General features: G+C 40.8%; 2 protein-coding genes across 3 annotated transcripts in view; one reads left to right on the forward strand and one right to left on the reverse strand.

The window, feature by feature from the left end:
* The first annotated feature begins 4,060 nt into the window (after positions 1–4,060).
* Positions 4,061–27,605, forward strand: part of iqgap2 (IQ motif containing GTPase activating protein 2) — a 34,777-nt gene continuing 11,232 nt past the window's right edge. The window contains exons 1-18 of one of the 2 annotated variants that reach the window (XM_041042534.1): positions 4,061–4,422; positions 8,546–8,645; positions 13,915–14,071; positions 14,626–14,703; positions 16,409–16,485; positions 18,624–18,691; positions 19,684–19,797; positions 19,959–20,137; positions 21,027–21,114; positions 21,356–21,519; positions 22,065–22,152; positions 22,335–22,498; positions 22,637–22,797; positions 22,976–23,100; positions 23,273–23,436; positions 26,466–26,492; positions 26,796–26,886; positions 27,312–27,479. In XM_041042534.1, coding sequence (XP_040898468.1) covers positions 4,377–4,422; positions 8,546–8,645; positions 13,915–14,071; positions 14,626–14,703; positions 16,409–16,485; positions 18,624–18,691; positions 19,684–19,797; positions 19,959–20,137; positions 21,027–21,114; positions 21,356–21,519; positions 22,065–22,152; positions 22,335–22,498; positions 22,637–22,797; positions 22,976–23,100; positions 23,273–23,436; positions 26,466–26,492; positions 26,796–26,886; positions 27,312–27,479 — 2,059 coding nt within the window. In that variant the 5' untranslated portion in view covers positions 4,061–4,376. The remainder of the gene's footprint in view (positions 4,423–8,545; positions 8,646–13,914; positions 14,072–14,625; positions 14,704–16,408; positions 16,486–18,623; positions 18,692–19,683; positions 19,798–19,958; positions 20,138–21,026; positions 21,115–21,355; positions 21,520–22,064; positions 22,153–22,334; positions 22,499–22,636; positions 22,798–22,975; positions 23,101–23,272; positions 23,437–26,465; positions 26,493–26,795; positions 26,887–27,311; positions 27,480–27,605) is intronic. The other variant, XM_041042535.1, reaches the window with a different exon arrangement.
* On the reverse strand, positions 23,447–26,312 carry f2rl2 (coagulation factor II (thrombin) receptor-like 2). The gene is made up of 2 exons (XM_041042537.1): positions 25,358–26,312; positions 23,447–24,987 (listed from the first exon to the last, which is right to left on the reverse strand). Exons 1-2 carry the CDS (start codon positions 25,419–25,421, stop codon positions 23,927–23,929), a joined length of 1,125 nt encoding a protein of 374 aa, XP_040898471.1. The 5' UTR covers positions 25,422–26,312; the 3' UTR covers positions 23,447–23,926.

The raw sequence follows: 27,605 nt of genomic DNA on the forward strand, positions 1-27,605 counted from the left end.
AAACCTTGGTGAATCCGAGAGGAAGCCCAGGGAGTGCTGGGTAAGTAGTGCAAATTGCTTGGTTCATACACATCTTAACACTTGTAATCACATTTCGCAAATGTACCTTAAGTAAAGCTGGATAGCAATCCACCCCCTGTAACCTGTGTAAGTCAATAATAAGCTCGGTCATCTTGTGAATGTATTGTTTGGAGTTTTCACATGACGGAGCTGGGAGTTTGCACAGGTTTTGGCACTGAGACTTTGGTAGAGTTTTGTTCAGTGACTGGTTATACCTTCCAGCTGCAGCCGTAACTTTGTGTGGAGTCACTGCATGGTTAAAGCTCAAGGATTTTAATATTGATACACTCTTATTAAGACAAGCCAGATGGGGAGAGAAGTGAAAAACAAGCTGTAATGAGCACAGCCAACCTGCTGTTTGACAAGGTAGGGAATAGATGATCAGACAGATCGGACACACGACACAGCTGCATGACAGCTGGCTTGCCCACAGGACCCACATACACAGGGCATGTTGTAGACAGCGTGCAGAAAGTCAACATACAGAAATACATAAAAAGTTACACATAGACAGACTATATGTGCAAATACATGTCTTAAAATAGACACATATACTTTTTTCCCACACTACACTTACATCATACTGTACATACAATTCTGTATTTTGCTCAGCATGACATTTGCTCAGACATCTGCAACCTTTTCAGAGTAGATCATAGTACGACACCAAGCCCTTTGCATTACCTACCCAGCCAAGAATCAAAAAGGCCATATTGAAAAACTGTATTTTCTTGTACCAATAACTGTATGGTATGTTGAATCTGAGGATGTTAATTTTATTTTCTGCTGTGTTATTGTGGAAGTTGGAATGATTTATTATTCAGTTTATCCAGATGTTGGTCCAGGTCCCCCTCCATGTGTGTATTATTGTGCAAAGGCTCCCTGATGAGCTCTCCTTCTGATTCTCATTAGCTTTGTGTTGGATCTTGCTTGTGGCAGTGACGTTGATGATGACATGTCATGCTGCTTCCTTTTAAAAAATACTGAATGGCCTTTTTTAAAAAATGTGCCTCTCTGTAACTGGAGCAGTCTGCCCATAGTCATGTGGTGTCCCAAGGTTATAGGGAACAGACAGAAACTGATTAGGAAATGAATAGATAAAATAATCATGGTGTTTTTGTGAATACATGTGAAATATATGGATAATACAATATTTTATTTGGGTGTGAATTCATCTTTGGTCTGAACCTTGTCTCTTTTTTAGACATTCCTATTTTAATAAAACTTTTATTTGGGCGGGATAAGCTTCTTCCTGTCCTAAAAGGGTAACAATGAGTCATAACATGATCACATGGTGTTAATTACCATGCATGACTACGAAGTAATAATGTAAATAACAATCATGGCCAATTTGTGCCACTCATGATGAAAATATCCGAGTAAACTTTTTTTTTTTTGACTTTGTATCTTAAATCATCTGCAAAAAGAAAATTCAGCTCAAATCATGTTTGCATAATTGTTACAGCGGAAGCTGTGAAACAAATATGACACCAGATGATACATGTGAGCTCTGTCATTTGTAGTGATTTTGTGAAAAATCTACTTTTACCATTATCTCACACTTGAAAACATGACCCCCTTGTACTGATTATTATGTATCCTGTCTTTCAACATTGAAACCTCTGCTTCTACTTCTAAAGATGATGACAATGAGATAATAAATAAGATAAAGATAATATAATAAGATCATGCTGATATTTTCAAAGTAAGTTCAAAGTTAAAATACCTCTAAAAATCTCTCTCTCTCTAGATATATATAAGAGTTCAGTTCTTCAGTTGCTTACAGTCTTTTTTCCATTTGTGTTTGTGTTCAGCTTGTGTTCTCTGCATTTGTGGTATCTGTGATTGCAGCATAGAGGTAGTTTGCCCTTGCCCTGCAGTTGGTTCTCTTAAGGCTAATCAAAACAAACAAAAACAAAAAAAAGGCTTCCAAAGTGGTACTGTACATGTGCATCCTTTTCTGTAAACCTAACTTTTCCTATATTTTGTAAACTCAGTTGGAAATGCATAATGAGATTTGCTGCTATTGTGCAACAGGTATTTTTGACCATATGTTTTACGTATTTTTGAAACAAACGTGTGGTATACAGATTCTAAATAAATGCACTGATGTCAAAAGCAACGACTTTTGCCCAGTGCCACTGACTGCTGTCAGCAGCAAGATTAACAGAAGGACTGACCTGAATGGTTCTGGTTCTGGTTAAGTAGCAGATTTACCTGTTGGAGAAATTATATTACTTGTTATGTTTGAGGTATTTGGGTTATTGCTTATATGTACTGTATTTATGTGTGTGTGTGTGTGTGTATAGGTGTGTGTGAGAGTGTGAGTATAAGACAGAAGAAGAGAGAGCAGTGTATGTGTGTGGGCCTACGTGTGGATGCATGTGTGTAAATATAATGTACATATCAAAGCTGATATTGGTGAAGTTCTGGGTTAAATGTCTTTAAACTCCTTGATCGACTCATGTGTCTCCTGCTCTGTCCAAGCGATAAGCCCATCTACTGTATCTCTGTTGTACATCTCTGTGTGTCCTTGGCTTTAAGTCCCTATTCACCTGCTACTCTGTGTGTGCGTGCGTGTGTGTGCACCAACTTGCATGTATGTAAGAAAACTTCAGTTCTTTTGTGCTCAACTTTGCGTTCTTACTGTAAAGTCTCCAGGCAGAAAATGATGGCAATATTAAGATTTTTGTTGAGGAAAAATGTGAATGTATCGCTCTTGTAAGTTCTGTTAATCGATTTTATGGAGGTAAACAAATGTATGTGGAGAGTAAAGTTGTGTATATTATTGTAAAGGGCCTGCCAGTCATAGGCTGGCTGAGTCCATAAGTGTGAAAATATGTGAAGAAATGTTTGCCAAATGATGCTCTGCTAATAATGTCTGAAAATGGAAAGGCAGGGATTGCAGACTGTGCTGCTTTTGAACATATATACAATAAAAGTTATGTTCTCTAGCAAATCATGTTGTGCTTTTATTTCACAACCCTTATCTCAAACGTAATCCCCATGCTCTTTTTGTATTAGATTACAGCACTTACCTATAGACATATGCACCAAGATGGAGTCCTAATTTTACATTATTTCCCAACAAACACAGAGTCTTGGGGAGAAATTATGCAAACACAGACTCGAAGTTCAGACTTTTTCCTACAATTAATTGCCAATTTATGAAGGTTATAAAGTTCAGTTTTTGTTGAAACCGTTAGAGAGGTTGGAGGCTGTGGTTTGTGGTGCTGTTTAATTGTATTGTACAACAATGAGAACAGTTTCCAATATTTAGTCTGCCCTCTGATATAAAAGGCGTGAACAAAACATTAGAAACACCTCTCTGTACACCTGGCAAACGAGTGCAAGTACATGCAGAGAAACACATGCAATGTAAGGCTGTGTTCCCAATGTTTCCTTCAATCGTGAGCTCAAATTAATACTGCCATCTAGTGGCTGAAATTAAGTATTGAATTCATTTCAGCAATTAACAGCGTGGGCTCATGAATACAGACAGATGTTAAACACTGAAATCTCAAAGTTTACTTTGATGTTAAGAAGATTTCTATACAATAATAATAATATCTTGAATTTACAGTTTTAAACGTGCATGATTTTTCTCCCTTTATTTGTTATTGTTATTTTTGTAACTAACTTAGCTGACATTTTATTGCAGGGGTGATCAGTATGAGGACACGCTCAGGCCTATGAGGCAGGGCAGGTTCATTGTTTCAAAAACAAGACAATTCAAAGTGCTTTACACAACACAACACAACACAACACAACACAACACAACACATAAAAGGGTATTAAGATATATAAAGAACACACAGCTGCAAAGCCACACCGTTGAGTACTTTCGGTTGCAGTACTTTCGTGAGGTGACGGTGTTTACCTTTTGTCCCAGTGCCTTTGAATGCAGCATGTGCCACCTTTTGACCAGCAGGTGGCGCAAGGTGCTAAATCTCCATCTCCTGTCCCGTCAATCATTTCATTTCAGAGAGTAGCAGGGGGCAAGTGAACGCGCCCGGGGGAGGCACTGCTCAGGAGTCGAGCCTTAAGACGTGCACAGCATGGGGGTTGTCTGCCGCCAGTGACAGCTACTGCTTACATGTAACTTCTGAAGACTGTTGAACCCCATTTTTGGCCTCTTTTTTTTTTTTTTTTTTTTTTTTTTTTACCCCCCAGTTAGAGACACCGGTTATTTTATTCACATCAGTACATCCTGAGAGGCGCGGCATAGCGCTGGCTGGTTGTTGTAACGTTAGCTCGTAGGCTGAAGTTATTTCCAGTTCAGACGAGTTCACGAGTGGAGGAGGAAACGAGGCAGGATGTACCATGAAGAAACAACAACTTTACAAAGGCCACGCTATGGAAGTAAGTAGCACTTTTATTTAAATGGCGGGGTTTTAACCTGACATTGTTAACTCATCTTTTCTTGGTCATGAGGGGGACAGGGGATGAAAGCTCAAAGTTAACCTGCGGTGCCTCCATTGGGACGTTTGATGAGCAACAGGTGGTTTCAGCTGCACCTGGCTCCGCCGAGCACCAGGATACCTATAGTAAGCTGGGTGTGGCAGTCTTTGGAAATCTGGGATAATAGAAATTTGATGTGGTCAGAGGTGTGTGAATGAACTGTACGGTGAAGAGTTTTTTTTTTTTTTTAGCTTAAGGACTCGCACCCTGGTTGTTAAATTAAAGCTATAACAACTGTTAACTTTCAGGGTCCAGGATGTAGATGTTGGTGACGGGGGGGGGGGGGCCCAGCTTTAACTCTTGAACATCTTGAAATGTACATTTCCTTCAAAGTGCCCTCAGATGACCCAACGTGGGTTTTAAAAAAATTCTGTTTATTTAACGGTGGTAGCCAGCATATCAGCCTGTCTACACATTTGGCATTTTCTCATAGGTTAATCGTTAACTTGGGATTTTGCTGCTGTTGAGAAATCTATATCTGACTCCATGAGCATGCCAAGAATGTTAGAGTTAGCAGATATATTTAAAAAAAAGAAACTTAAGTTAGGAAAATGCTTCATTAAGTAAGGGTTTGCTAAAGGTGTCTTGTCACTTATCACTATCATGTATGGGCAATGTACAACTTTGAGAGATAACACCAATCAATTGTGTCATCAGTGCAGTCTTTGATTTGGCCCCATGGAATTTCATTGACCAACTCTTGTCTTGCATATAGGCCACTGTAGCATATGCTGTATTTATAGGCAGATCTTTTGTAGCAAAAACTGTGAAAAGTCTTAGCAGCCAGCAAGCTGCCTTTAATTTGCCGCCCCTTGTATGCACTTTAACGTAGCTAAAAGCAAAGACAGCCTTGATTTGTTGTTCCCGATTGTCCCCTCCCATCCCACCCCGAAAAGGTTAGGTAAAATAACCCTGCAGCCAAACAAAAGCTTGAGTCATAATCATAGAGTCCGTAACTCAGGTCCAGGGGTCTTATGATACAAAGGCAACAAACTCATCCTGTAGGTTAAATATAACGCTCGGTGCAAGGGTGCAGGCAGGTTCTTCCAGGAAGTGTGTGAGTGAGTCATCAGTGGTAGTGTGTAATGGCTGCACTGGGTCTGCCTCTGAGATGACTGTTCTTGCAGGTTTGCATCCATGTGAGCTGCGCTGATCTGTGGTTGAGTGGCCAGACACTGTGCTTGTGAAGGGTCAGGGTGTGTGTGTGTGTGCACTGAGCACACACAAAACATCATACTATTTACTCCCTTAGTTTCTCCCTCTGACCTCAAAACAGCCTCAGTTCTTCGTGGCACAGATTCCACAAAATGTTTTCCACAGTCCTTTGAGATTCTCGTCCATGTTGACACGATTACATTACATCATTTCTGGAGATTTGTGAGCTGCACATTCATGCTGCAAATCTCTTGTTCTTCCACATCCCAAAGATGTTCTGCTGGATTCACATCTGGTGACTGGAGGGGGCCCACGGAAATACAATGAGCTCATTTCATTCTTGAAACCAAGTTGACACAACTTTTACTTTGTGACATGGTGCATTATCATGCTGGAAGCTGCCATTAGAAGATGGTAAATTGTGGTCATAAAGGGATGCACATGGTCAGCAACAATACTCAGATTGGATGTGAATGATTGATTGGTATCAGAGCCAAAGTAAGCCAAGAAAACATTGCTCACACCATTACACCACGAACACCTGCCTGGACTGGACTGTGGAGTGTAGGAGTGGAGTCCAGCATAGTCTTCTGCTGTTATAGCTCATCCTCCTCAAAGTTTGACGTGTTGTGTGTCCTGAGATGCTTTTCTGCTCACTACATTTCTAAAGAGTGGCTGTCTGATCTACCGTAGCCTGTCAACTCCATATTGTCTGGGAATTCTCCTGTGACCTCTCTCCTCAACAAGGTGTTTCCGTCCACAGTGTTGCTGCTCACTGGATGTTTTTTGTTTATTTCACACAATTGTGAGTTAACTCTAGACAGTGTGTGTGAAAATCCCAGGAAATCAGCAGTTTCATAAATACTCAAACCTGCCCATCTGGCACCAATCATGGCAAAGTCACCAAGATTACATTTTAATACAATGAAATGCTCTGTGACTGCACATGTTTGGCCTCACATGTCAGTATTGTGCACTCAGTTGGCAGTTTATTAGGTACACCCAGCTTAAACTAATACAAAGTCCTGCAGTACATCATCCTCCTTAACAGTTTCAAAGAGGTGTTGATTCAACTTTATGGTCACCTTGGAGGCTGCAGTTTGCTGTTGAACTGTATCACGTTAGACAGACAGGTGTTTCCGCTGTTTTGTCCATTCCATTTATATCAGTGAGGATAGACTAAGTAACAGAAATGCCAAATGCAATACATCAGTTCAGCAGTTCCACAAACTGCAGCCTCCAAAACGATCATACAGTAGAATCAGCACCTCTCAACAACAATGTCAGTGAAAACTGAACATTAAAACCTTTGTGAATGGAGGATTTATTGCTGCAGTGCTGTATAAGATGCATTACTTTTAGCTTGGAGAACTTAATAAACTGCCAGCTGAGTGTATGTCAAGACTCTATTGAGACCTAGTGAACGGATGTCCATGCAGGTGGCTGATGAATAGGCAGAATTTAACAGGGAGTGCTTGAGAGGTTTAAAGCCCCATAGAGGCTTGATTGAATAGAATATATTTTCATGTCCCACAGGGAAAATTGCTTTGGACTCTGTGCTGCAGTTCCAAAATAAAGTAAATGCTATATTCAATTTGCAGACATAAAATGCAACAAAAGACATTACAGCGCTAAGTAATTGAGGTACAGTACAGAATTACAAATCTATAGCTTTGATAAATTTGAATATTGTCAACAGCTGAATTGGCTTCATTTATGGAGGGTAGTTTAAACCGGTTGTGGCAGACATCAGTCTCTAAAGCTAATTTTTTACCCTCCTCCTGGGCACTGGAATTGTATAGTTTAAGCTGATCAGTCAACAGGTTTAACCAGTTTAACTTGGCATCACTAGAAACAGTGATATTTATGTCACGTGTGGACAAAATATAAATCAACTCGGGTGTGTTTTTTGCATTTGTATGCATGTATACAGAATGCATGTTTTTCAGTATTACTAGAGATCCTATACCCAAAAGGAAAAAAAAGCTATATCAACTGAAAACGCTGTTAGTCCACTGTCAAACTCAGGGCAGGACGTTTGGTCCAGTTGGAGAAAGTGCTGTTCGTGAACGGAGCTTCCAGGCCTGAGATTGTCCCTTCACTCAGCCAGAAATAAAGAGATTTGATTGGATTAGAGTGGGGTAAGAGGCCTCGGGGGGAGGAGATCTCATTAAGCTGCAGGTAAAGGTCAACTCTCAGCAGAAGTCACTTATCAGTCAGGCACCCCACTAAGGCCACTCTGACACAGCCATTTCATTTCCCTTAGAAAGGGGCTCAGTGGAGCATGCAGAGTAGGACAGATTTCTGAGTAATCAGACCCCTAAAAATTAAAATAAAACCACTTTTAACAGGAAGTGTCCCCCTGGTGTTGTTGGCTGTTATATGCACTCTTTGAAAAGGTGCAATTACAGTATCAGAATTTACTTAAGGCTCCACACTAAAGTTAAAAATTGTCGTACTGGTCAGTACCCACATTATGTCGATGTTGATCATTAACAAAATAGTTTTCTTTTCAAATGCCTTATACTGTACATAATTAAAAAAAAAACTTACAAAATTGTTTTGTTTGTTTCTTTTTTGCAAATAAGGGATTTGGTTTCATATTTTGAACTTCAGTGGAAAGCGGGTCATGTTTTGAGTCAGTCCGATTGGTTTATGTGGTTTTGTTGACATCTACCACATATATCATTATCTCTAAATATACTTACTTGATTATAATATTTTTAACAACACTCAGCCCTACTTTAATATTGTACTATTATTATTATTCTTGTAATAACCACAATCTTTATTAAGCATAACACACTAGTATTTTGAATAATGGAAATGTATGACATGATTTTGATTTTTTTTTTTTTTTTCTCCTCAGCCATTCAGGATGATGAGAGGCTGTCAGCAGAGGAGATGGATGAGAGGAGACGACAGAACATCGCCTACGAGTACCTGTGTCACCTGGAGGAGGCCAAACGGTAAGACGGGAGGAGACATGAGGAGCTGACAAGAGGGTGAGAGGGAGGGAGGGAGGGATGAAGGGAAAAGGCTTGAAGAGCTTAATGGCACATGCTGACTAAAGCCAGCCACTTCCCTTTATTTTGTTTGCTTTATCACCTCTCGGAGCTCATAGGAATTACACTGGGTGTGTTCTTGAGTCGAGCATCGGGTTCCTTTAATGTTTGATCATGTAGAATAGTTTTGTACAGCAAGTTTTTCTTTAATGAACATCATTATGCAAATATCAAAACAGCAGGGAGTGGCTGAGAAAATTAAGTGATAGAGAGAAAGTGAGGGGAATATGACAGATAAGGGAACAAAGCAGAGTGTGATTAAATAGTGTTTGTAGTAGCGTGCAGTTGTGGAGAGATGATGACACGGAGCTGTAAGCAGACATGAGAACGTGAGTGATTAAAACAGGGGAGGTGCTGACTTAGTGGAAACAGTGGCGCTCTCTCCACCACGCCCTTAACCTCTGTGACTGCTGAAATGATAAAAGAAAATAAAAGCTAAAAATCAAGGTTTGTTGATAATTTTCTCAGTAGGCGTCGTGAATATTTATGTCCACGTTAGCTTGCTTTGAATTCCACAAGAATCTTTCTTTTCTTTTTTTTCCAAAAGTAAGTTATTCTGAAGAAAAAACAAATCTGATGAAGACTGTTTTTCTTGTAAGGAGCCTGAGCAAAGCTAAAACTAAACCACTTCCTGTCTTCTTCACAAGGGCATCCATCTGAGCAGGAAGGAACAGGAAGTGTGATTATGCCTCTTTTAACACACTGATTTTGTGACAACCAAATCCTGTTGTAAAGAGTTTAATAATCCTGTGATTGATTATTCATGCTTAAATTCATTGTGGCATGCTGGAGCTTAGTGGTGATTGAACAATCAGGCTTCAACTTGGGACATTCTTTGTTTGAGTGTGTGCAGCCTCATTTACATGAGCATTTCCTCACAGATTACTGTTTGACCAATAAACTTGCACTTTGACTCAGTAAAGACTGTTTGAATAACGTACATTATCTGCTTATGTCACAGGATAATAAGGGTTTACAAGGGCAGGTAGGCTAGACTGAGCTCAGATTCAGTCATCCATCAGAATCGGGCCACGCCTACGTTATGACACTTTTCTTTTTTTATTGTGTGCTGTGCTGGTAAAAGTTTAGTGGAAGGCTAGCTGAGCTGCACAGAAAGAGTTTAGAGAACAGATGCTTTAGTAACACTCTATGGTTAACCTCAAACTGGCCACTGTTTTAGTCACACACATACCCACACATTCACTTTCTAGCTTTATGTTTTTTTTCCATCCCAGTGCCACTTACTTTTCCCTTGCTCTTGTTAATTGTGTCCTCTATTCTGGGAAAGGTGTCAAATCAGATTAGGATTAAGACAGGCCTCTAATGAAGCTGTCAGCCACAGAGAGCGTGGGATTAGATTCTGCTGGCTGGGGTCAGGAGTCAGCAGTCACTGAAACAACGCAACCATGAGGAAGCGACTCTTTGAGTACACCTGGGTTATTCTCTTTGAAGAAACTGTTTAATCCATAACTCCAGAACGTCAGAAGTACTAGTTTGAAGTGACAAGTTTTTGGCCACACACATGCAAGGAAATGTTGCCTTAAATTTGCCTCTGAAATGTGTAATTATTAGAAAAAAAAAAACACTAAATGTACTATTAAAGTTGCACTGGAAAGTAAGATTTTATGAAATTCTACATGGCAAGATGTTCAGTCATTGGTTAAACCCGTAGGTGTCATGTACACAGTTTTCAGCAGTGAACTTATTAAAAAAATCTGAGACATAAATAAGGACACCTGTGCCTGATGTGCAACATCAGTACAGGCCTTTTTCACAGCAGACATTTTCACTTGTCATTAGTAGGAAAAGCACGGATGTTGCTTGGTTTAGTAATTTGGGCCTGCTGTATTCAGGTGTCCTCGTAAGCCATCACAGTTTGTCAGTGACCACCAGGACGCTGGAGCTGAAGCAGCTAAATGAAATCCAGCCATGATTAATTTTATTATTTTCACCTGTGCTTTTCCTACTGTGCCATGTCTAAATGTCCTCCCTCATAAGGAACAGACTATTATAACAAATCAATTCATTGTTTTTATTCGATCTCGATGATAAAAAAGACATCCCTTGTTAACTGTATGTCATTGGACCATCTGTCTAAAACAACCTATTGATCTCTGTCAAAAACTGGAACCTTTTTCCCACTGCACTGCAGTGGAGCGGCATGAACAAATAAATAGTCCTTACTGTCCTTACTGACAGCATGTGTCAGCGACAAAATGGACTGGGACAGCTTTGGTTTAAAAAAAAAAAAAGACTCTTTGCTTCTGGTGCCTGATCATTTTTAATGGCTGATAGGCTGCTGGTACATATGAACTTGCATATTTAATTTGCTCAAACCAGAAATCTCTCTACAGTAGATTGCCCAAATGCTTTGGTGTTCAAAGTCCCCAACGTTTTTTAACTTAACTTTGTTGTTGTCAGTACATAGACACACCCTCCACACACACACACACACACACACACACACACACACACACACACACACACACACACACACACACACACACACACACGCACACACACACACAGGTTTCAGGAGTGAGACTTTGTACCCTCAGTGGAAAGTAAACAGTTGATGGTTTACATTTGTAGCTTTTTTGGATGGGAACCATTTTGGTTTTGCATTGATAGAGGTCCACCCCTAGGCTATGTAGAGCATGTTTTCCTCAGTAAATGGTACTATCCTAATTTTTAGGCACACCCTACCCCACACACATACACACACACACACACACACACACACACACACACACACACACACACACACACACACACACACACACACACACACACACACACAAACTCATGACCAGCATGACTAAGCTACATGACGCAAGAAAACACTCGTGTAGACAGAAATACTGTTGCTGAAAGCAAAGGAGTGTAATTTACTAATAATGTGTTGAGATGTGACAGACTTCAGTCCTACTGACCAGAAAGCTGTGCTTTGTTTAGCCTGGTGTGTTGCAGATTGGACAATGACAGGAAGGTCTGCTGTAGAGGGCTGTAAACAGGAGTACTAGTCTGTCCTGCTTCAGGAGACACATTCTCCCTACATTGTTTTAAGTACAGGAAGAGACGTTTCACAGGAGAGCTCTGTTACCCACGCAGGATGTTCTGTTTGATTATGTTCTCATGTTCCGGCCAACATTTATTTATTTATTTAATCAAATTTATTTTTTGTCAGTAATCATCTGCATTTGCTCTCCATTAATGTGTCGCTTCATATGTCACTGCCTGACTTACTTCAGCCACTAAGCTTTGCTCTGTGTGTGTGTGTGTGTGTGTGAGAGAGAGAGAAAGAGCGCCCTGTGTGTGTCTGTATCCGTTTCATGGTCATTCAGTGCCAAATGGGCTTCTCCTGACAGGCAGCATTGTATGGCTGTTGAAGGTTAAGTGATGTATCATTATATTGATGTAACAATAGAATAGCATCTGCGTGAGACCAGGCCCAAAAATTCTTACTTAGCATCAGTGCAGATTGTTTACATCAGTGTTGGGAAAGGAGTCTATTCTAACCATTTATAGTTCATATGGACTAACAAGATTACTGTTTTTAAATTAAACCAGGTCCCAGGCTCCAATCTGTGATAACATCTGAGCCGTGTAATAATTTCTTGATCCTTGATCCCTAACCCTGAGCTTTGACCAGAATCTGCCTCCTGCACAACCTACAGCATCAGCTGACATAATTGGTTACGCGGATACTTTATTCCTCAAGGTGCCTAACTTACACACCTCAGTGGGTTTTTATTGACAGTACATGGTGAGTTGTGGTTGTCTTTGTTGTGCTGACACCCATTTTGACAGACTGGTCTGTTGAGCACTGACGTGGCCTTGATTAATTAGCCTAAACAAGGTGTACGTGGGCATGCATGTGGGAAGGAGCGCTTTATTGCTTTAAGACTGAAAGAAGGCAGGAGTTTCTGGTATGAATGAAACCCACTAATGAAACATAAGCAAGCTAAATCACTGTGCACTGTCTTTCCCCACAGACAATTAACTCAGTTGTGTCATGACAAGCAACAGGGTCACAACTTACACTTTTTTTTTTTCTCCTTTTGCTTTAGTGTGGACTCATCAGGACAGAGGTGTAACCACAGTAATAAATATGGTGTCACTCACAGGCAGTAAGATAATGTGTAACAGATTTTCAGGCCATGATGATTCACTGTGCTCACAAATCATTCACTAGCTCTTAAGAGTGGATTTTTCCTAATATCTCTGGGAATAGTCTGGCAGACGCTGCTGCTCTGAAACCACGATTCAACCTTTCAAGGGGAAATGACATCAGTTTGAAAGATGGTCAGCATTATTCGAACATAAGCCAAATATTCTCTGTTCAGTTTTTTACTTTTTCGGATGTCTCCTGTTCACTTTCACTCATGATCATGCATGAAACTCATGAGCCTTTGCTAGCGATCAATGTAGGCTTTAGATGAATTAAAGTAGTGCCAGATTATCTTACTCACCGTTTACTTCTTTAACGCCAAATTGTCCACTTGAAAAGTCTAAGACTAATCTTACATGGTCTCAAAGCTCAGGCTGCAAGTCTGTCCACAGCCCCCTTCCTAAAGCATGCTGGGCATATTGTGGGTGTTGCCTGTAACAATGCCCAGTTCTGTAGGGCCTACAGACAACTTTGTTGCTCTGTTTAACCAAAAAGCTTTCAGTTAATTATAGCATCAACAACATTTGGTGTGTAATTAATAAATATTGTACGTCTGGAGTTGTGTAGCCTAGTGGCGAGTCCAGTAAACACTAATTTAATGAAACCAAGGCTAAGATCTCAGGTGGCAGGGTAAACAGAAGAGACTGATGTTTGTTTATATTCTGAATGGAACCATAACATGGCATTCATTGTTGTAGAGAAGTCAGTAAATTGAGCGTGAAATTGGAATAGTTTGGAGATTTTACAGGAAATCTAACCGGTATTTTACTTACTTAGAAGATAGCAGTTTTTTTCTTGATTTATTTTCACTTCAGCGAGTTGAGCAGTAATTTGAGGTAATGTTTTCCATTTTTAAGCCTTTAAGCCATGAACATGATTGCTGAGACTTTTACTTATTGATTTATTTAGAAACTTGTAAGAACTGCCTCAAAAGCAGTTTTCTGTTGAAATACGTATAGAAATCCTCTGTCTGGTCTGAGGTGCATATTTGTGTACTTCCAGGTGGATGGAGGCCTGCCTAGAGGAGGACTTGCCCCCTACCACAGAACTGGAAGAGGGACTGAGGAATGGTGTCTACCTTGGCAAACTTGCCAATTTTTTTGCCCCCAAAATGGTGTCCGTGAAAAAGATCTATGACGGAGATCAGTCCCGTTATAAGGTAAATCTCCGTTCTTTTGCATTTAAACTGTCTCCGTCTTCCTTCTTGAGGTCAGGTCTACATTTGCGTTCTTCACCAGCTTGCATCATAGCAGACCTGAAGACCGTTTCCAGATCTTTCAGGCACAACTGACAGTTTTACACAGGAAAGGGAGAAGTGTGGCAGGCGAGTGTTAGGGCCTCACTGTAACGTGCAGCTGTGCTAACAGAGGAAACTACAAAAATGGCTTAGCAAGATTTTTAGCTTGGCTTTAAGCTAGATTTTTTTTTCTCTTTGACAAATTTGGAAACAAGCTGTATCAGGCTATCAGATACTATAATCCATTTGGGATTTAGTATAAGGTTTTTAGCCATCAGTGCACAAATTCAGCTGTTGTGTGTGTTTTCAGGTCACTGATGATAAGCTTGTTTTTCTATAATGCAGCATCATTGTTGAATTACATAGCAACACCTTTATCACTGTTTTTCATTTAGTGCAGTGGAACATTTTTGAACCATTTCTTTGCAGTTCCTCATAATGTGACTACATGTCTGTGCATCTGTTTCCATGTGCAGAGGAAAGGACTGCACTTCAGACACACCGACAACACAGTGCAGTGGCTCAGAGCTATGGAGTCTGTGGGCCTCCCTAAGGTAAGAGGCTTACATGGCCATCACTGATACAGACACCTGCTCCCTGTTTAAGAAACATGCATTCAAACATGTACAGTGTACAGACCCATTTGAGCCTTCTTTCACAATAATCACACCTTAAGAGATGGCAGCTTTTGCTACAGTCAGAACCCTATATGAATTAAGTCATAAAAATCCTAAATCTTGTGGACTTTGCTAAGTAAAAAAAAAAAGCATCTATGTAACATTTGATTTTAACATGGAGAAACACATACATTAAACTGGAAAAGTCTGAAATACAGGGAAAGGACTGAGGACATGCCATGACTCACTCTGATGGAACAGTCCCCTCAACAACACAACAACATGTGATGTCAGCAATACTAATCAATCAATCATGTTTACAAAAGACTTGACTCGTTTGAAGGAAGGACGACTCCTTAACACTTGTTTGTTTCAAGCTGCTGAGTTATTTGCTGCAGATTTTTTGTTAAGCTTGGGAAAAAGTTTTTTTCTTCTTGCAGTCAGTGTAAATTCTTTCAAATTCAAAAAGATGTGTTCTTTTCTGACAAGCGTATTTTCACCTCTGGTGGAGTAGCTGTCTTGGATATCCATATGGGCTGGGGACTTGTATGTGCATGATGCAAAAGATAAACAAGTCGTCCAGTAACATACTGCTGCCATGATGCTTTGCACAATAAACTATGGTATTGGGAGGTACTGGCCTTTTGGTGTGTACATTGGCTTGGTGTGAATACTCACATTAGAGGGCAGAAACCATCTTGGAATTAAGAATTAGTAGCTACAACTGAGACAGAGCAGAATCCATCTATCCAGCAGACTCCAAAACTAGGACAGGGTGTAATCTGCCCTCCAACAGTTGTGGGATGAATTTCAGTCCTGTCTTTGGACAGAATCAGTCCAATGACTACAGTAAGACTAGAGTAAGAAGCTGCTGAGGATTTAGCAGGAAAATAAGAAAGTGTGAAACGAGTGTGTAGAATGGTTCAAAATGACAATAAACAGTTAGGCTATTGAATAGTGTGATTTGTATTTACATAGTAAATATACTCCAGCACATGTGACAACCTGTTTTTACATGATTAAATATTTGTACAGTTTTACATCCTCAAATACGTTTAGAAGATGAAAAACAGTTTGCATCTCTGTAACATAATGCACATGCACACGCATTTCAAACATCTGTAAGAAGGGGTGTGGCAGTTATCACAAAACAGTATTAAGGTCATTGCATAATTTATGAGATGGCACAAAAGACTTTACAGAGGCGTGTCCTGGAAATGAAAATGAGGTAAAATTGATACCCACCTGCCCTTTGGGATCGCTCTTTACCTCTAATTGATTGACAGCTTTTATGAATGGCCTTTCTGTAAATATCTGTAAGATGCCCGTTGGGGGAGGAAAAAAAAAAAGAGTAGGGCGACTGAATATGCACCGTTAGCAGTGATTGAAAAGGGTACAGCAATAGCATGAGCACTTTTAAAGCACTGTAATAGCTTGACCAATAAAGTAGCACTGCAGCGGATACTACCAATTTTATTATTATTTTATTATTTTACAGGTGTCTCTATTATTATGCTTCTATTACTATTAAGGACGTTTGTGATGGATAGCTCGCTCTCCTGTTCAGCTGCAGCAGAATAGAGAGTGTCAAGACACTGATAAAAGACGAGTGACTAATACCTACTGTGGTTTCTACTTTCAGATATTCTATCCTGAAACGACAGATGTGTATGATCGCAAAAACATGCCCAAGGTGGTATACTGCATACATGCGCTGAGGTAAGATTAAAAGGATTCCAAAAACATTGTGATTTTTCACTTTGCTGCCCTCATGCATTTCTCTCGTGTGACAGCAAAATTGCTCACCCATCTCTAAAATCTTTTGTTTGCACAACGTCAGGGTACCCAGTTGCTCTTTCCTGAAGGTGCCACACCTGAATATCGAGTGTGACTTAACTTCTGAGAAAGAAATTAAACCTTAAGGCAGAGTGCTGGCATCTGGTAGTTAGAGTAAAACTGTGACCCGGTGGGCGGATTAGATTAAGCAAGCATTGCATTTGTTTGTAAATGTTGACATAGCTCATACTCTTAGACGCATTGTCTAATTTAGCTTAATTTCCTTTCACTCAATGGTAATGGCAGATGTTTGACTTTGACATATAGAGGTTATTTTACACAGAGCAGTGTATTCAAGTTACAGACTTTGGGGACAGCTCATACGTAGAATGGCAAATGTATGAAACTGCTTACACTAAGATTTTTTTTTATTTCCCTCTGGGGTTCAGGCATTGTGTCCATTGAGTTCAACTTCAAATGTATATGTCAAGAGGACAACTTGTACTTAATGATATGAAATGGGAAATGGAAAATGTAAGGCAGTGAGAAATACAGACCTTTTATGATTTATGTTGAATAGGTTAAAGCTACATTATACAGCACTGTGCATATAGCTATAGCCAGCTATTCCTGCAGTGTTCTGCAAATTCACACACTTTCAGGACCTGCATTGCCTGTTTACTCAAATAATTATGGGCGAGGTAGGAGTTAAATCAAACAGTTTTTTGAATGTCTGTTACTAAAGTTTGTTTTGAATACTTTGAGCATAACCACGCTGTAAGCACAACGCTCCCATGAAACTCTATACAGCATGTAAGCAGAGGCTTTCTGGCAAACCAGCTCAAATGTGGTGTTTGTGTTCAACACTCTCCTTACAGTCTCACCACAGGGTTAAATTCTTTGTCACAGTTTCAGGTGTGTATACGTGTATAGCATGGCTGGCTTGAGCACTACAACTTTAGGTCCTTTCTTTTTCAGTTGAGGTGACTTTGAATGTACTAAAGTCACTTTTATCTATCTGACCCGTCCAGTTGGCCTAACACAGATTCAGGGAGGGGTTATGTGAGCCACTTGGATTGTTTTCTCTGTGGTAGTGTTTTGGTCAGGTCCTGAGAGAATAGATTTCCTTCCCCCCCTATGCACACACGTGCTCTTCCTTCCTGCGAGTCCAGCTTAAGTCCCACAAGGCCTAGTGAACACTCTGCTTCCCTGGGTACAAACACATGCAGACGTGGCGGCAAAGCAGCGGATGCTCCGGCACATTCAGCGTGGCGGAAAATTGAAAGGGAACACAGTATAATGGGGAAAGAACGTGGATCACAAGCACATTTTACACTTTAATTTACACTTCTGACAGAGTGGTTGAGACATAGGGCTTACTTTGTCGTTTAAAGTGGAGAGGAAAACATGGAAAACAAGGAGGATCCACAGTCTGTAGAGAGCTACTTGCTCCAAGCTAGTCAGCTGATTGTCTGTAACCCCTGTGGCTTGTAATCGGCCACCTTCATTAACCCCAGTCAGCTGTTACTGTGTTTCTATCTCAGACCGAATCAGCTGCCTGCATGTTAAAACATTACCCTTTGTTTAAGCAGAGTTTACATAGTTGTCTAAAACCCCCTGCGTCCCAAGGACAGAGTGCATTTCATGTGTACACACACACTGAGGCCAAAGGGTAGAGTAACCAGCTTCTGTAACTGCTCCTTTCAGAGCTGTGCTGATGCCAGACCTGCCTTAAATATCTATAATTCATTACCACTTATCAGGTGCCTGCGGGAAGATGAAAGTTTTATGAAGTTTCCAGCCACCTGCTTGTTGAATATGTTGCTCAGTGGTGGACCGAGCCTGCTAGCTGCTCTCTGGTAGTGCTTGTTGTAATCTGAGACAACACCACCCCCCTGTGGAGAAAGTGTGACACCATGAGGAGGGTTGGGGGTTCAATCACAATGTTCAGGGGAAAAATAAGTCAAGAGTTTCAGTTTCATGACAGGAGACTGTTGAGCCACAGAATGTTTCGGGCTTCTCACTGCTTCCTTATTTTCTTTGTATAAATCTTACACCACCCCCTGTATGTTTTATTTCAGCTTGTACTTGTACAAACTGGGCATTGCACCACAGATTCAGGACCTGCTGGGGAAAGTGGCCTTCACAGGTAATGGCTGTAAACATAAATGTAAAAGTACAGCACGAAAGCACAAAGGTGATGTGTTTCAAACAGCAGGAGAAACAAGGCAGTTATTATTGCTTTTAATATGAAGGATACATGTTGCCTGAGGGCGTTTTGAAATCCTGATGTGTATAAACCGAGTTGTGCATATGTTCATTTAATGAGAATCCTCTTGATGTGGGAGGTAATTTTACTCACTAGTCTTATTTGGATTTAATTGAAAAATATAAAACAATGATATCATGCACTCTTAAGCATGTTAGGTTTTATCAGCATTTTGTCAATAATTTAGATGTTTGAATTACCCAACATCTCAGTTAATCAAAATATACCCCTCAACCTATTCAAATACTGAATGGGACACAGAACCTACCAAACCTCAAAGCTTTTGACATCGGATTGTTCTCACAGCTACTTGGAGCTTCTGTTCTCCATTTCTCCATCTCTGTCTGACTCTCCTTCTGACCAAACACATCACATGTATATTTACTTCCTTTCCTCTGCATGACAGAGCCACTGTGTTTCTATGGTGTCTATCTGATTCATGTCCAGTATTTGTGGAAGCTACAAAAAACTCACCCCATGTGGTTTAAGTGTGTATGACAAATGATAGCTGAGGAGTTGAATTTGAAGGTCAACATGTTACTTCTTGAATTGTAAGATTCCTCTGTTATCAGAGGAATGTTGTTTTTTTTATGAGTAACACAGTGTATGATTGGATCATAAAATATTTCAACTTTGACATTTGACTTCCTAATGAAAACAACAGCAAATGTTTCTACTGTTGTGAGAAAAGGAACAATAGCTTTTAGAATTAAGTGTTTTGAGAATTTTGATTCTCATTTAATGATTGTGCCAAAGCAACTGGGAAAAAAGTGTAAAAGGAAATTGTGTTGCATGCAGTAAGTTTTAGCTTACAATGCCATAATCTGTTTCACCTCAGTTTTCTCTGCCTTTTGTATATATGTGAATTCCAGAGGAAGAGATCAGTAACATGAGGAGTGAGCTGGAGAAGTACGGCATTCAAATGCCAGCTTTCAGTAAGATTGGAGGTATCCTGGCTAATGAGCTCTCGGTGGATGAAGCTGCCTGTAAGTCCTCTGACCTTTTTAACTAAAATCTTTGTTGATATTTTGTCAGAAACCTCACAAGATGAAGAGTTGGCATCTGACATAAATGACAAATTTTCCCTTGTTTCCCAATCTCTTTTTGACCAACAATAAAATGTTCATACACACTCTGTCATCTTCAGTGCATGCTGCTGTGATTGCCATTAATGAGGCGGTTGACAGAGGGCAGGCATCTGTCACGATGGGAGCCCTGAATAATCCTAATGCAATGCTGAAGAACACCCAGGAGGCGCTGGCCCAAGACTACCAGGACACACTGAGCCAGGCTAAGGCTCGTAAGCAGGATCAGTCCTCAGGGAGGGTGAGAAGCCTAACGAACACCTTAGTGACCTCTAAAGTTTCAGTGTCATTATTTTATGTCTGTAATTATAAGTAATATTATTACTGGCTTTTCCTATAGAGAAGGTTTGATTTGCTTCTGTGTGAACTTCACTGTCCTTATTCGTGACACACACATCACTGTCGCTCTCCGTTACACTTATTTTTTGGTCTAGTCAGATGTTCAGACACAAAAATGTTGGTTAATAAACAGCACTATTAAATGAAATTGCCATCATCAATGAAAACACCTTTCCACTAAAGCCAGTGTGTGCAATGTCACACCCACATTCAACCAAGGTTGGCAATAGGGTTGCTGCCTGGTCTAACAGTGGATGTTGACCTTTTTAGGCTGACCACCAGCACATGGTGAACCTTCTGTTTTGCTACAGAAGTGATATCATGGAACTGAAATCACAAAAGAGAAGAACTCGAACAATTTCAGACTTATTATGAGTTATCTTCAAACCAAATTCAAGGAATGCAAAAAATGTAAACGTGGCTTGAACAGGTGTTTCTGGGTACAGTGCACTGACAGCTACAGTAACAGAAGAGGACTCTGCACTGAGGTCTGAAAGGGGCTGCCTGCACTGACTCACTCCACTTGCCTTGCCAGCACATTCCAGTGGCTGCAGTGTCAGCTGTACGATAACCCTCCTCACCGTCCAGGCATCTCGCCTCCCATTCTCTTAACAAATACTGTAAAAACAGGAGCTGTCCGTTTCTGCCTAGTGGCTGAGAATGTGATATGTTAAATATGCGACCACATTAGTATGAATGGACTGAGACATTCATGTGATCAAGTACACATTAAATACGCTAGATGATGCAAACATCACATAAATGCATCTGTTTTTCTTTGTCTCTGTTAGCGCTCCTCAATTGCTACTGAAGAAAGAGATGTTTATGAGGAGCTGCTGACACAGCAGGAGATCCAGGGCTGCATCGACTTTGTCAACAGTAAGGACTTTCCCTCCAATGACCCCTACGTGCTTTTATTTTTTTTCCCCCCAGAAACACTGTCTGGAACCATGAGTGTGTGCCTTTTTGCAGGGGGAACAAAATCAGTACAGTGTCAGTGTATATGAATACAGGACATCTGTTACATAAAATGAGTTTGTTTCAGACCTTATCTGAACAGTGTTGTAAAGAAAATACATTATCCCCCAGTGACGTCTGTCTCGGTTTTCCCTGTCTCCAGTCCAGGTAGCCATAAGGCAGGTCAACCAGGCGGTGTCGACCCAGGACGAGGCTGCTCTATTGGCTGCGCTTAGGCTTGAAGCTCTTGCCCTGCTGGGTGTTCAAGAGTCAAATTGCCACTGGTACCTGGAACATTTTACCACCTACTGCCAACATAAATCCAAGGTATACTGAGTCAGAGCTTGCAGTAAATAAGCCCTTATTAGACTAACTAAAATGGAGAAAAGGATTACTTGGGTTTCCTCAGGGCCAGGTAGAAAATAACTGTATTGACTTGAACTTGCAAGCCACCGAACATATGAATTCACTCAGAGGAAAGTATTTAAAGAAGAGCTGAAAATGGGAACACTGTTGTGGAAACATGAAAATGTTTACAGCATCTTTGACTCCTATTCTAAACAGAGTTTTACAGATGTTTTTAGCTGTCCATCTAACAGAGAAGCTCTTGAGTGCACAGCAGTTCTTTGGCTGAGGAGATTTTTGTGTAGACATTCATGAAGGGCTGTAGCTTTTGCTGTTGTGCTATTTGCAGTGAACACATTATGTCATAAAGAAGTATAATCACACCTTCAACGAAAAAAAAAAACTAACTACAGCTGGATTTGACATCCCCAGACACTTTGTCCTCCATGGCCCTGCATTAATGCATGCTGGATGACCGTGGGATCTTAGTGGTACCTCTGTAGTGTACTCTAATCTTTGTGTTGCAGGATGGAGGCAGGGCCGTGATGGTGGACAAAGAGGAGATTCAGAGAGTTGTCAGCTCTTGCAATGACTTTGCGGAGGCTGAGAAACGAAGTAAGCACATCTTGTTACTTAACATGGATGTGTATTAACAGTAATTACTGGTCAGTTGAAAATTACATAATGCACCCACTGATTAACTTCTCAACACTCACAAAATATGCATATGTATAAAAAACACAATTATCAGAACATCAGTGACTGTGACTGATATCTGTGGAAATGTTCTCGACCAGAACGCGAAGCAGTTGCTGCGATCAATACCGCCATTCGTCTTGGCAACGCTACGGCGACAGTGGAGGAGCTGATGAACCCTGAGGCACAGCTGCCAATTGTCTATCAAACTGCCGCCAACCTCTATCAGGCTGAGCTTTTCAGTTTGCAGCTACAAGGCGGGCGGGTGAGACATCGTGTTTAAAAATGTTGACACTTACATCAGGACCAACATGTTCATACACCTCATACAGATATGTATGGGGGATGGCTATGCTAGATATATATATATATTGCAGTTAAGTGTCACCTTTATGTTTATTAGTCTGGCCTGAGCCACGAGGAGCTGAGCGTGGCTGTGGAGATGCTGTCAGCGGTAGCAGTGCTGAACGAGGTGCTGGACACCAAAGACCCCCAGGCTGTGATTGAGCAACTAACAGACTCTCCTCTGGGCTTCACCAACATCGAGCAAGACAACCTCAACAGGTGGGATGGCCACAGGGCAGATAGCTGTGGACTGCTGAGGAGCAAAAATGTATCAGGGAATGTGCATAAAACAAGCTCACCCCACTGTTACTTTGTCAACACCAGGGTGGGCTACTGAGTAGTAACTCATTTAATGTCATGAAACTGTTTTGAAACTCTCCCTGGCTCTCTCCCTCAGGTATGCTGACACACTGATCAAACAGCGAGCTGAGACTCTTGCCAGTGGCAAAGAGTTTCTCACCTGGAACGATGTTCAGAAGTGCATCGACACAGTCAACGTTCAGGTCCACGAAGAGCATGAACGTAAGGAATTCTTGCAGATTTCTGGTTTACATATTGCAGCATGTACCTTGTCCTGTGCAACTGATGACCTCTTAATGAAATTTATCAATTAAGAAAACTTTTTAAAAACACAAAATGAATTAAACACAGTGGCTGATCAAGTTTGGATTGTTTCTTGCCCTTCTGCCTCCAGGCGTCATAGCCATCGCTGAGATCAATGAAGCACTTAACTCGGGCGATCATCAGCAAACGCTTGCGGCCTTGCTCCTCCCTACAGCCAAGTTGACGGGGGTGAACCCAGCCACAGCCAAACACTACCACGATGTCCTACAATTTACCAAGAAACTTCTCTGCCAGGTAATTTGACACGGGTTTTGTTTATTTCATTTAGAACTTGTGCTTATGGAAATGCGTGCTTGCACCTGCCACATCCTCAGAGTGCAAAACATTTAAAAATCTGAACTGAATAAGTCAGTCCTATAACCACATATCATAACTCTCTTATTCTTATTCATTCTTCTAAGTTTTATTGGAGTTGCACAGCAGCCTCTTATCTCTGACTTCATTTCTGATTTTGAACTTTTATGTACATATTCTGCATGTAATGCAAGATTGGAAGGACAAGAGTAAATACCTATATACATATTGTCTTTTTTGTATTTAATTCTCCTCTAACAAAGCAAAACAGAGGACAGACTATAGTTGTCAGCATATTGTTACTCTGTGTTACCAAGTTCTCAGTCTTATATTTTGCTAGGTGCACACTAGAAGCGTTGTGCTTCCCTGCTGTGTCCCAACAATGGTCCAGCAAGGACATGTTTTTTTTCCCGTCCATGCACATCCAGTCTCATGTCATAACTGTTGGTCTCTGTGGTATCGCACGGAGGGAAATGAATTGCAGTTCAGAGGCTGCCGTCCTCGAAACGAGCAAACACAGGAAGGGATCCAGACAGCTGTGGAAGCAGCAGAGACATACCGCTACTCTGTAGTATCCATACAGTCTGTCGTCCCCAGTGGAAAACAGGCGGATGTAGTGGGCGATATGCAGGATTGCGCTGGGCAAGAAACACACCACAAAGATGACAAAGACCAGAGTGCTGACCCTGATAAAAGGTCTCCAGTCACAGCCAGATTGACCAAGGTGGTAAACTACTGCCACATGGGCATAGATACAAACCAGGAAAGGCACTATGAAGCCCAAACAAACTAGCATCAGCCTGTATAGCACCAATGGGGAATGGGATTTTTCTTCAAGGGGAAGTACATCGTGGCAGGTGGTCACTCCCAGCTGGGTAACCTGGTAGCTCTGTCTAACAAGGAGCTCAGGCACAATAGCCGCCCCAAACAGGAACCATACAACCAAGCACGTCCCCGCCGCCAGTGGAGTCTTAGTCAGCCTTCTGTACAAAAACGGTCTGACCACGGCCAGGTAGCGCTTCAGACTGATGCATGCTATAGTTTGAGCTGAACAATAAACATTGCCATAAAACAAGGCTGCAATAAGCCGGCAGGCAGTTTCCCCAAATATCCAGTTGTTTCCGTTGAAGTGGTAGTGAACACGTAGTGCCAGTGAGAGCAGGAGCAGCAGGTCCGACAGCGCCAGGTTCAAGTAAAGAATTACTGTAGAAATGGACTTTGCTCTGAGTTTGACTTGGAGAAAACCCAGAATGTAGGCATTGGAGGGGATACCCACCAGCATGGCCAGGATATATGATGAAGGTATGACTCTGGTGCTGAGGATCCCTGTGGTGTAGGCTGTGACCGGGTCCTCTGGGTTCACATAAAGCCAAGGGTTTGTGCTGGGATGGAGTGGGTCCGGCAGCTGGTTTGTGTGGTTACATTTGTATGTCCTCCCCTTGAAGGTTTTTGGTATCACACCTGTTGAAATGTTAGTCCTGGTTCTATTTCCTATAAATGGGTAGAAAAAAAAAAATGTTTATGACTTGAAATAAAACGTAATTTTATAACAAAAGTACTTTTCAAATTACATTGAAACAGAAAAAGTAGTTAATCATATTGTCGCTAAGAAAAGTGACATTTCATAAAATTATACATTATTAAATATATTTATTTCTGTATTTTTAATTTGGGGATTTTTGTATTTACAGCTGTTCTGAAATACTCAAACATGTTTTGTAACTTTGAAAATGAGGGAAACGAGTCGTGAAGCAGCTGGTGCGTATCAAAATGACATAAATGCTTCAAAAAGAAGTCCAAGTGCAAATATCTCATTTTGGACCCTGGCTTAAAATTTTTTATAGTACTTTAATAAACTTACCGTCATGCTGAATTGTCTGCACTGCCATCAGACAAAAGAGTAATCCTGGAACCAGGTCTGCCATATCACTCCTCAGTCTCTCACCCCGTGTTTTGAAAGGTTTCTTGTCTTCACCCCTCTTGGCGCTGAGTTCTCCGCTGGTGAAATTTGCTGTTTATCATCTCTACAGCACAACAGCAGAACTGATGACAATGTGGCCTCAAGCTCAGCCTCCTGCTAGTGTGTGTGGGATACTTGTGTGTTTGTCCGGTGCAGTGAGCACATTTCCTGTTCAGGCTTCAAAACCGAATCACTGCTCTGTCTGTTCCAGTTACTGACTCACTGGGGTGGGAGGGCACTGTTTAGTGGTTTATAAACAGCTGAAAAAAATTATAGTGATTGCCATTAGAACAAGTAATTGGATTGAAAGTGGTAGTAATACTAGTGGTATTGAAAGCAGGCTGTTGCATTTATTTGAGGTTTGTCAGCCTGCATGTGGAATTGAGAAATCACTGCTTTAATAGGCTTTTTTGGACATTGTAAGCTTCTTCATCTTTTTCAGATTTATGCTGCTCTTTTAACACTATCACTCTGCACAGCAGTTAGTTTACAGATGTATCACTGGATAATGTATTTTAATGTGTTTCCATTTCATTTCAGTGAGAGATGATTACCCAGCATGTATGGCAACAAAAGTTTTTTTTTTTTTTTTTTCTTTTCCCTGGTTGGCTTCTGTGTTGCACATTAACGTCTCACTGCTTTGTTACATAAACTTTACACTGAGATGATGTCACATACAAAAATTGAGTTTGAGTTTGAAATCATTAGTCAAATACAGATATATATAAAAAATAGAAGCTGCTCCGTTTGCCTATTGTTGTAATGGTGACTTCCGTCCTGTTGGCCATATGAACCCGGTCCCACGCAGTGTTTGCTAAAATTAGTCTAAGAACAGTTGCAAAATCAGGCTGAATAAACATTCTTTGTGTGTGTTGTGATGTTACTTTTTTAGGGTCTGATTTTAGTACTTTAGTAAGTGTTTGGTTGAGTCAGAAGTGAAGATAGGGTGAATGTAGTGTAGCTGTTGTTAGTGATTATTCATCATGCTTTTTTTTTTCCTTTTCCTTAGATCTTACCTCTGGACACAGGGGAAATGGTACTGCCCACTATTTGCTGTTGCTCTAATGGCACCAGTGTAGTGTTGCTAGTTCTGCAGAACTAAATGCTGCATATAGAAAAATCCACAATCCTAACTTGATGAATTTGCAAAGTGCAACTACAAAGAATTTCTAACCTTGACACTGTATGTTATGACTAAAATCGCTTCAAATGATTTACAATCTTATCTCAAGTTAGCATTGTGCAGCTATGCGTGAACCTTGTGTGTCTGAAGTATAATTTAGTGTCTCCCTCTTCTAAAAAGAACAGAAATGATCTTGTACTTTTCCTCTGACTGCAGAGCTCCGGAGATGAGTCTGCAGTTCTCTGGCTGGACCAAATCCAAGAGGCCATACTCACAGCCAACCAGGATGAAGAGGAGGCTCTCACGTGTATGTACCCCGAGATGAAATTCGCTCATCCATGTCTTCACCACTTTACACAATAGTTGGTTCAGGCCCAGTTAATTCCCCTCAAATGTTGGGCCTATTGAATACAATATTCTGATTGTCCAGAGGATGTGTTTTATTTTCAGATCAGCAGGTGCATCACTGTGCTAAATTAGAGCTGAGAGCTTAGAGTTTCAATATTGCCATGAATCATGATACTGCGTTTTGTGAAACATAATAGATAATCTGGAAATCTTTGTATAATCATGGTTGCTTTTGTTGCGTAACTGAGGCACATTTCTTAATAATCATGTTGCCTGCTGTGTATTATCCCTTATTTACTTTGTATTTTTACTGTGCAGTTGTGTTGTTTTCATGTTTGACTCAGCAACTTCTTCTTTGATTTAATCTTGTTTACTTGGTTTCAGTGGCTGGAGCAGTCGCTGATATTAATAGGAAGGTGGCTGAGGGTGACTCCCAGAACACACTGAAGGCTTTGCAGGCTCCCAGTGCAGGAGTGAGAGCGGTGCTCCCTGAATGTGCTGACACATATCAGGTTGAACTGGTGCAGAGTCAAACTAACAATGCTGCTAAAGGTAACTGGACTTAGAAGTATCATCAGAAAGGTTGCTCTGTGTTAAAGAAAGTGACGTCTAGGCAGAGAGAAGTTTATGTGTGTTCACTGTGTGTAAAGGGATCTAAATGGATATTTTCTGCTTTGC

The sequence above is a fragment of the Toxotes jaculatrix genome, chromosome 7, assembly GCF_017976425.1.
Source record: "Toxotes jaculatrix isolate fToxJac2 chromosome 7, fToxJac2.pri, whole genome shotgun sequence".
NCBI classification, from domain to species: Eukaryota; Metazoa; Chordata; class Actinopteri; family Toxotidae; genus Toxotes; species Toxotes jaculatrix.

Excerpts from the sequence above, each read along its gene's own strand:
- f2rl2 (XM_041042537.1), bottom strand. The coding sequence starts at position 25,421 with ATGGCAGACCTGGTTCCAGGATTACTCTTTTGTCTGATGGCAGTGCAG. Across the intron at positions 24,988-25,357 it reads GCAGACAATTCAGCATGACG|GAAATAGAACCAGGACTAAC; the intron begins GTAAGTTTATTA and ends ACCCATTTATAG.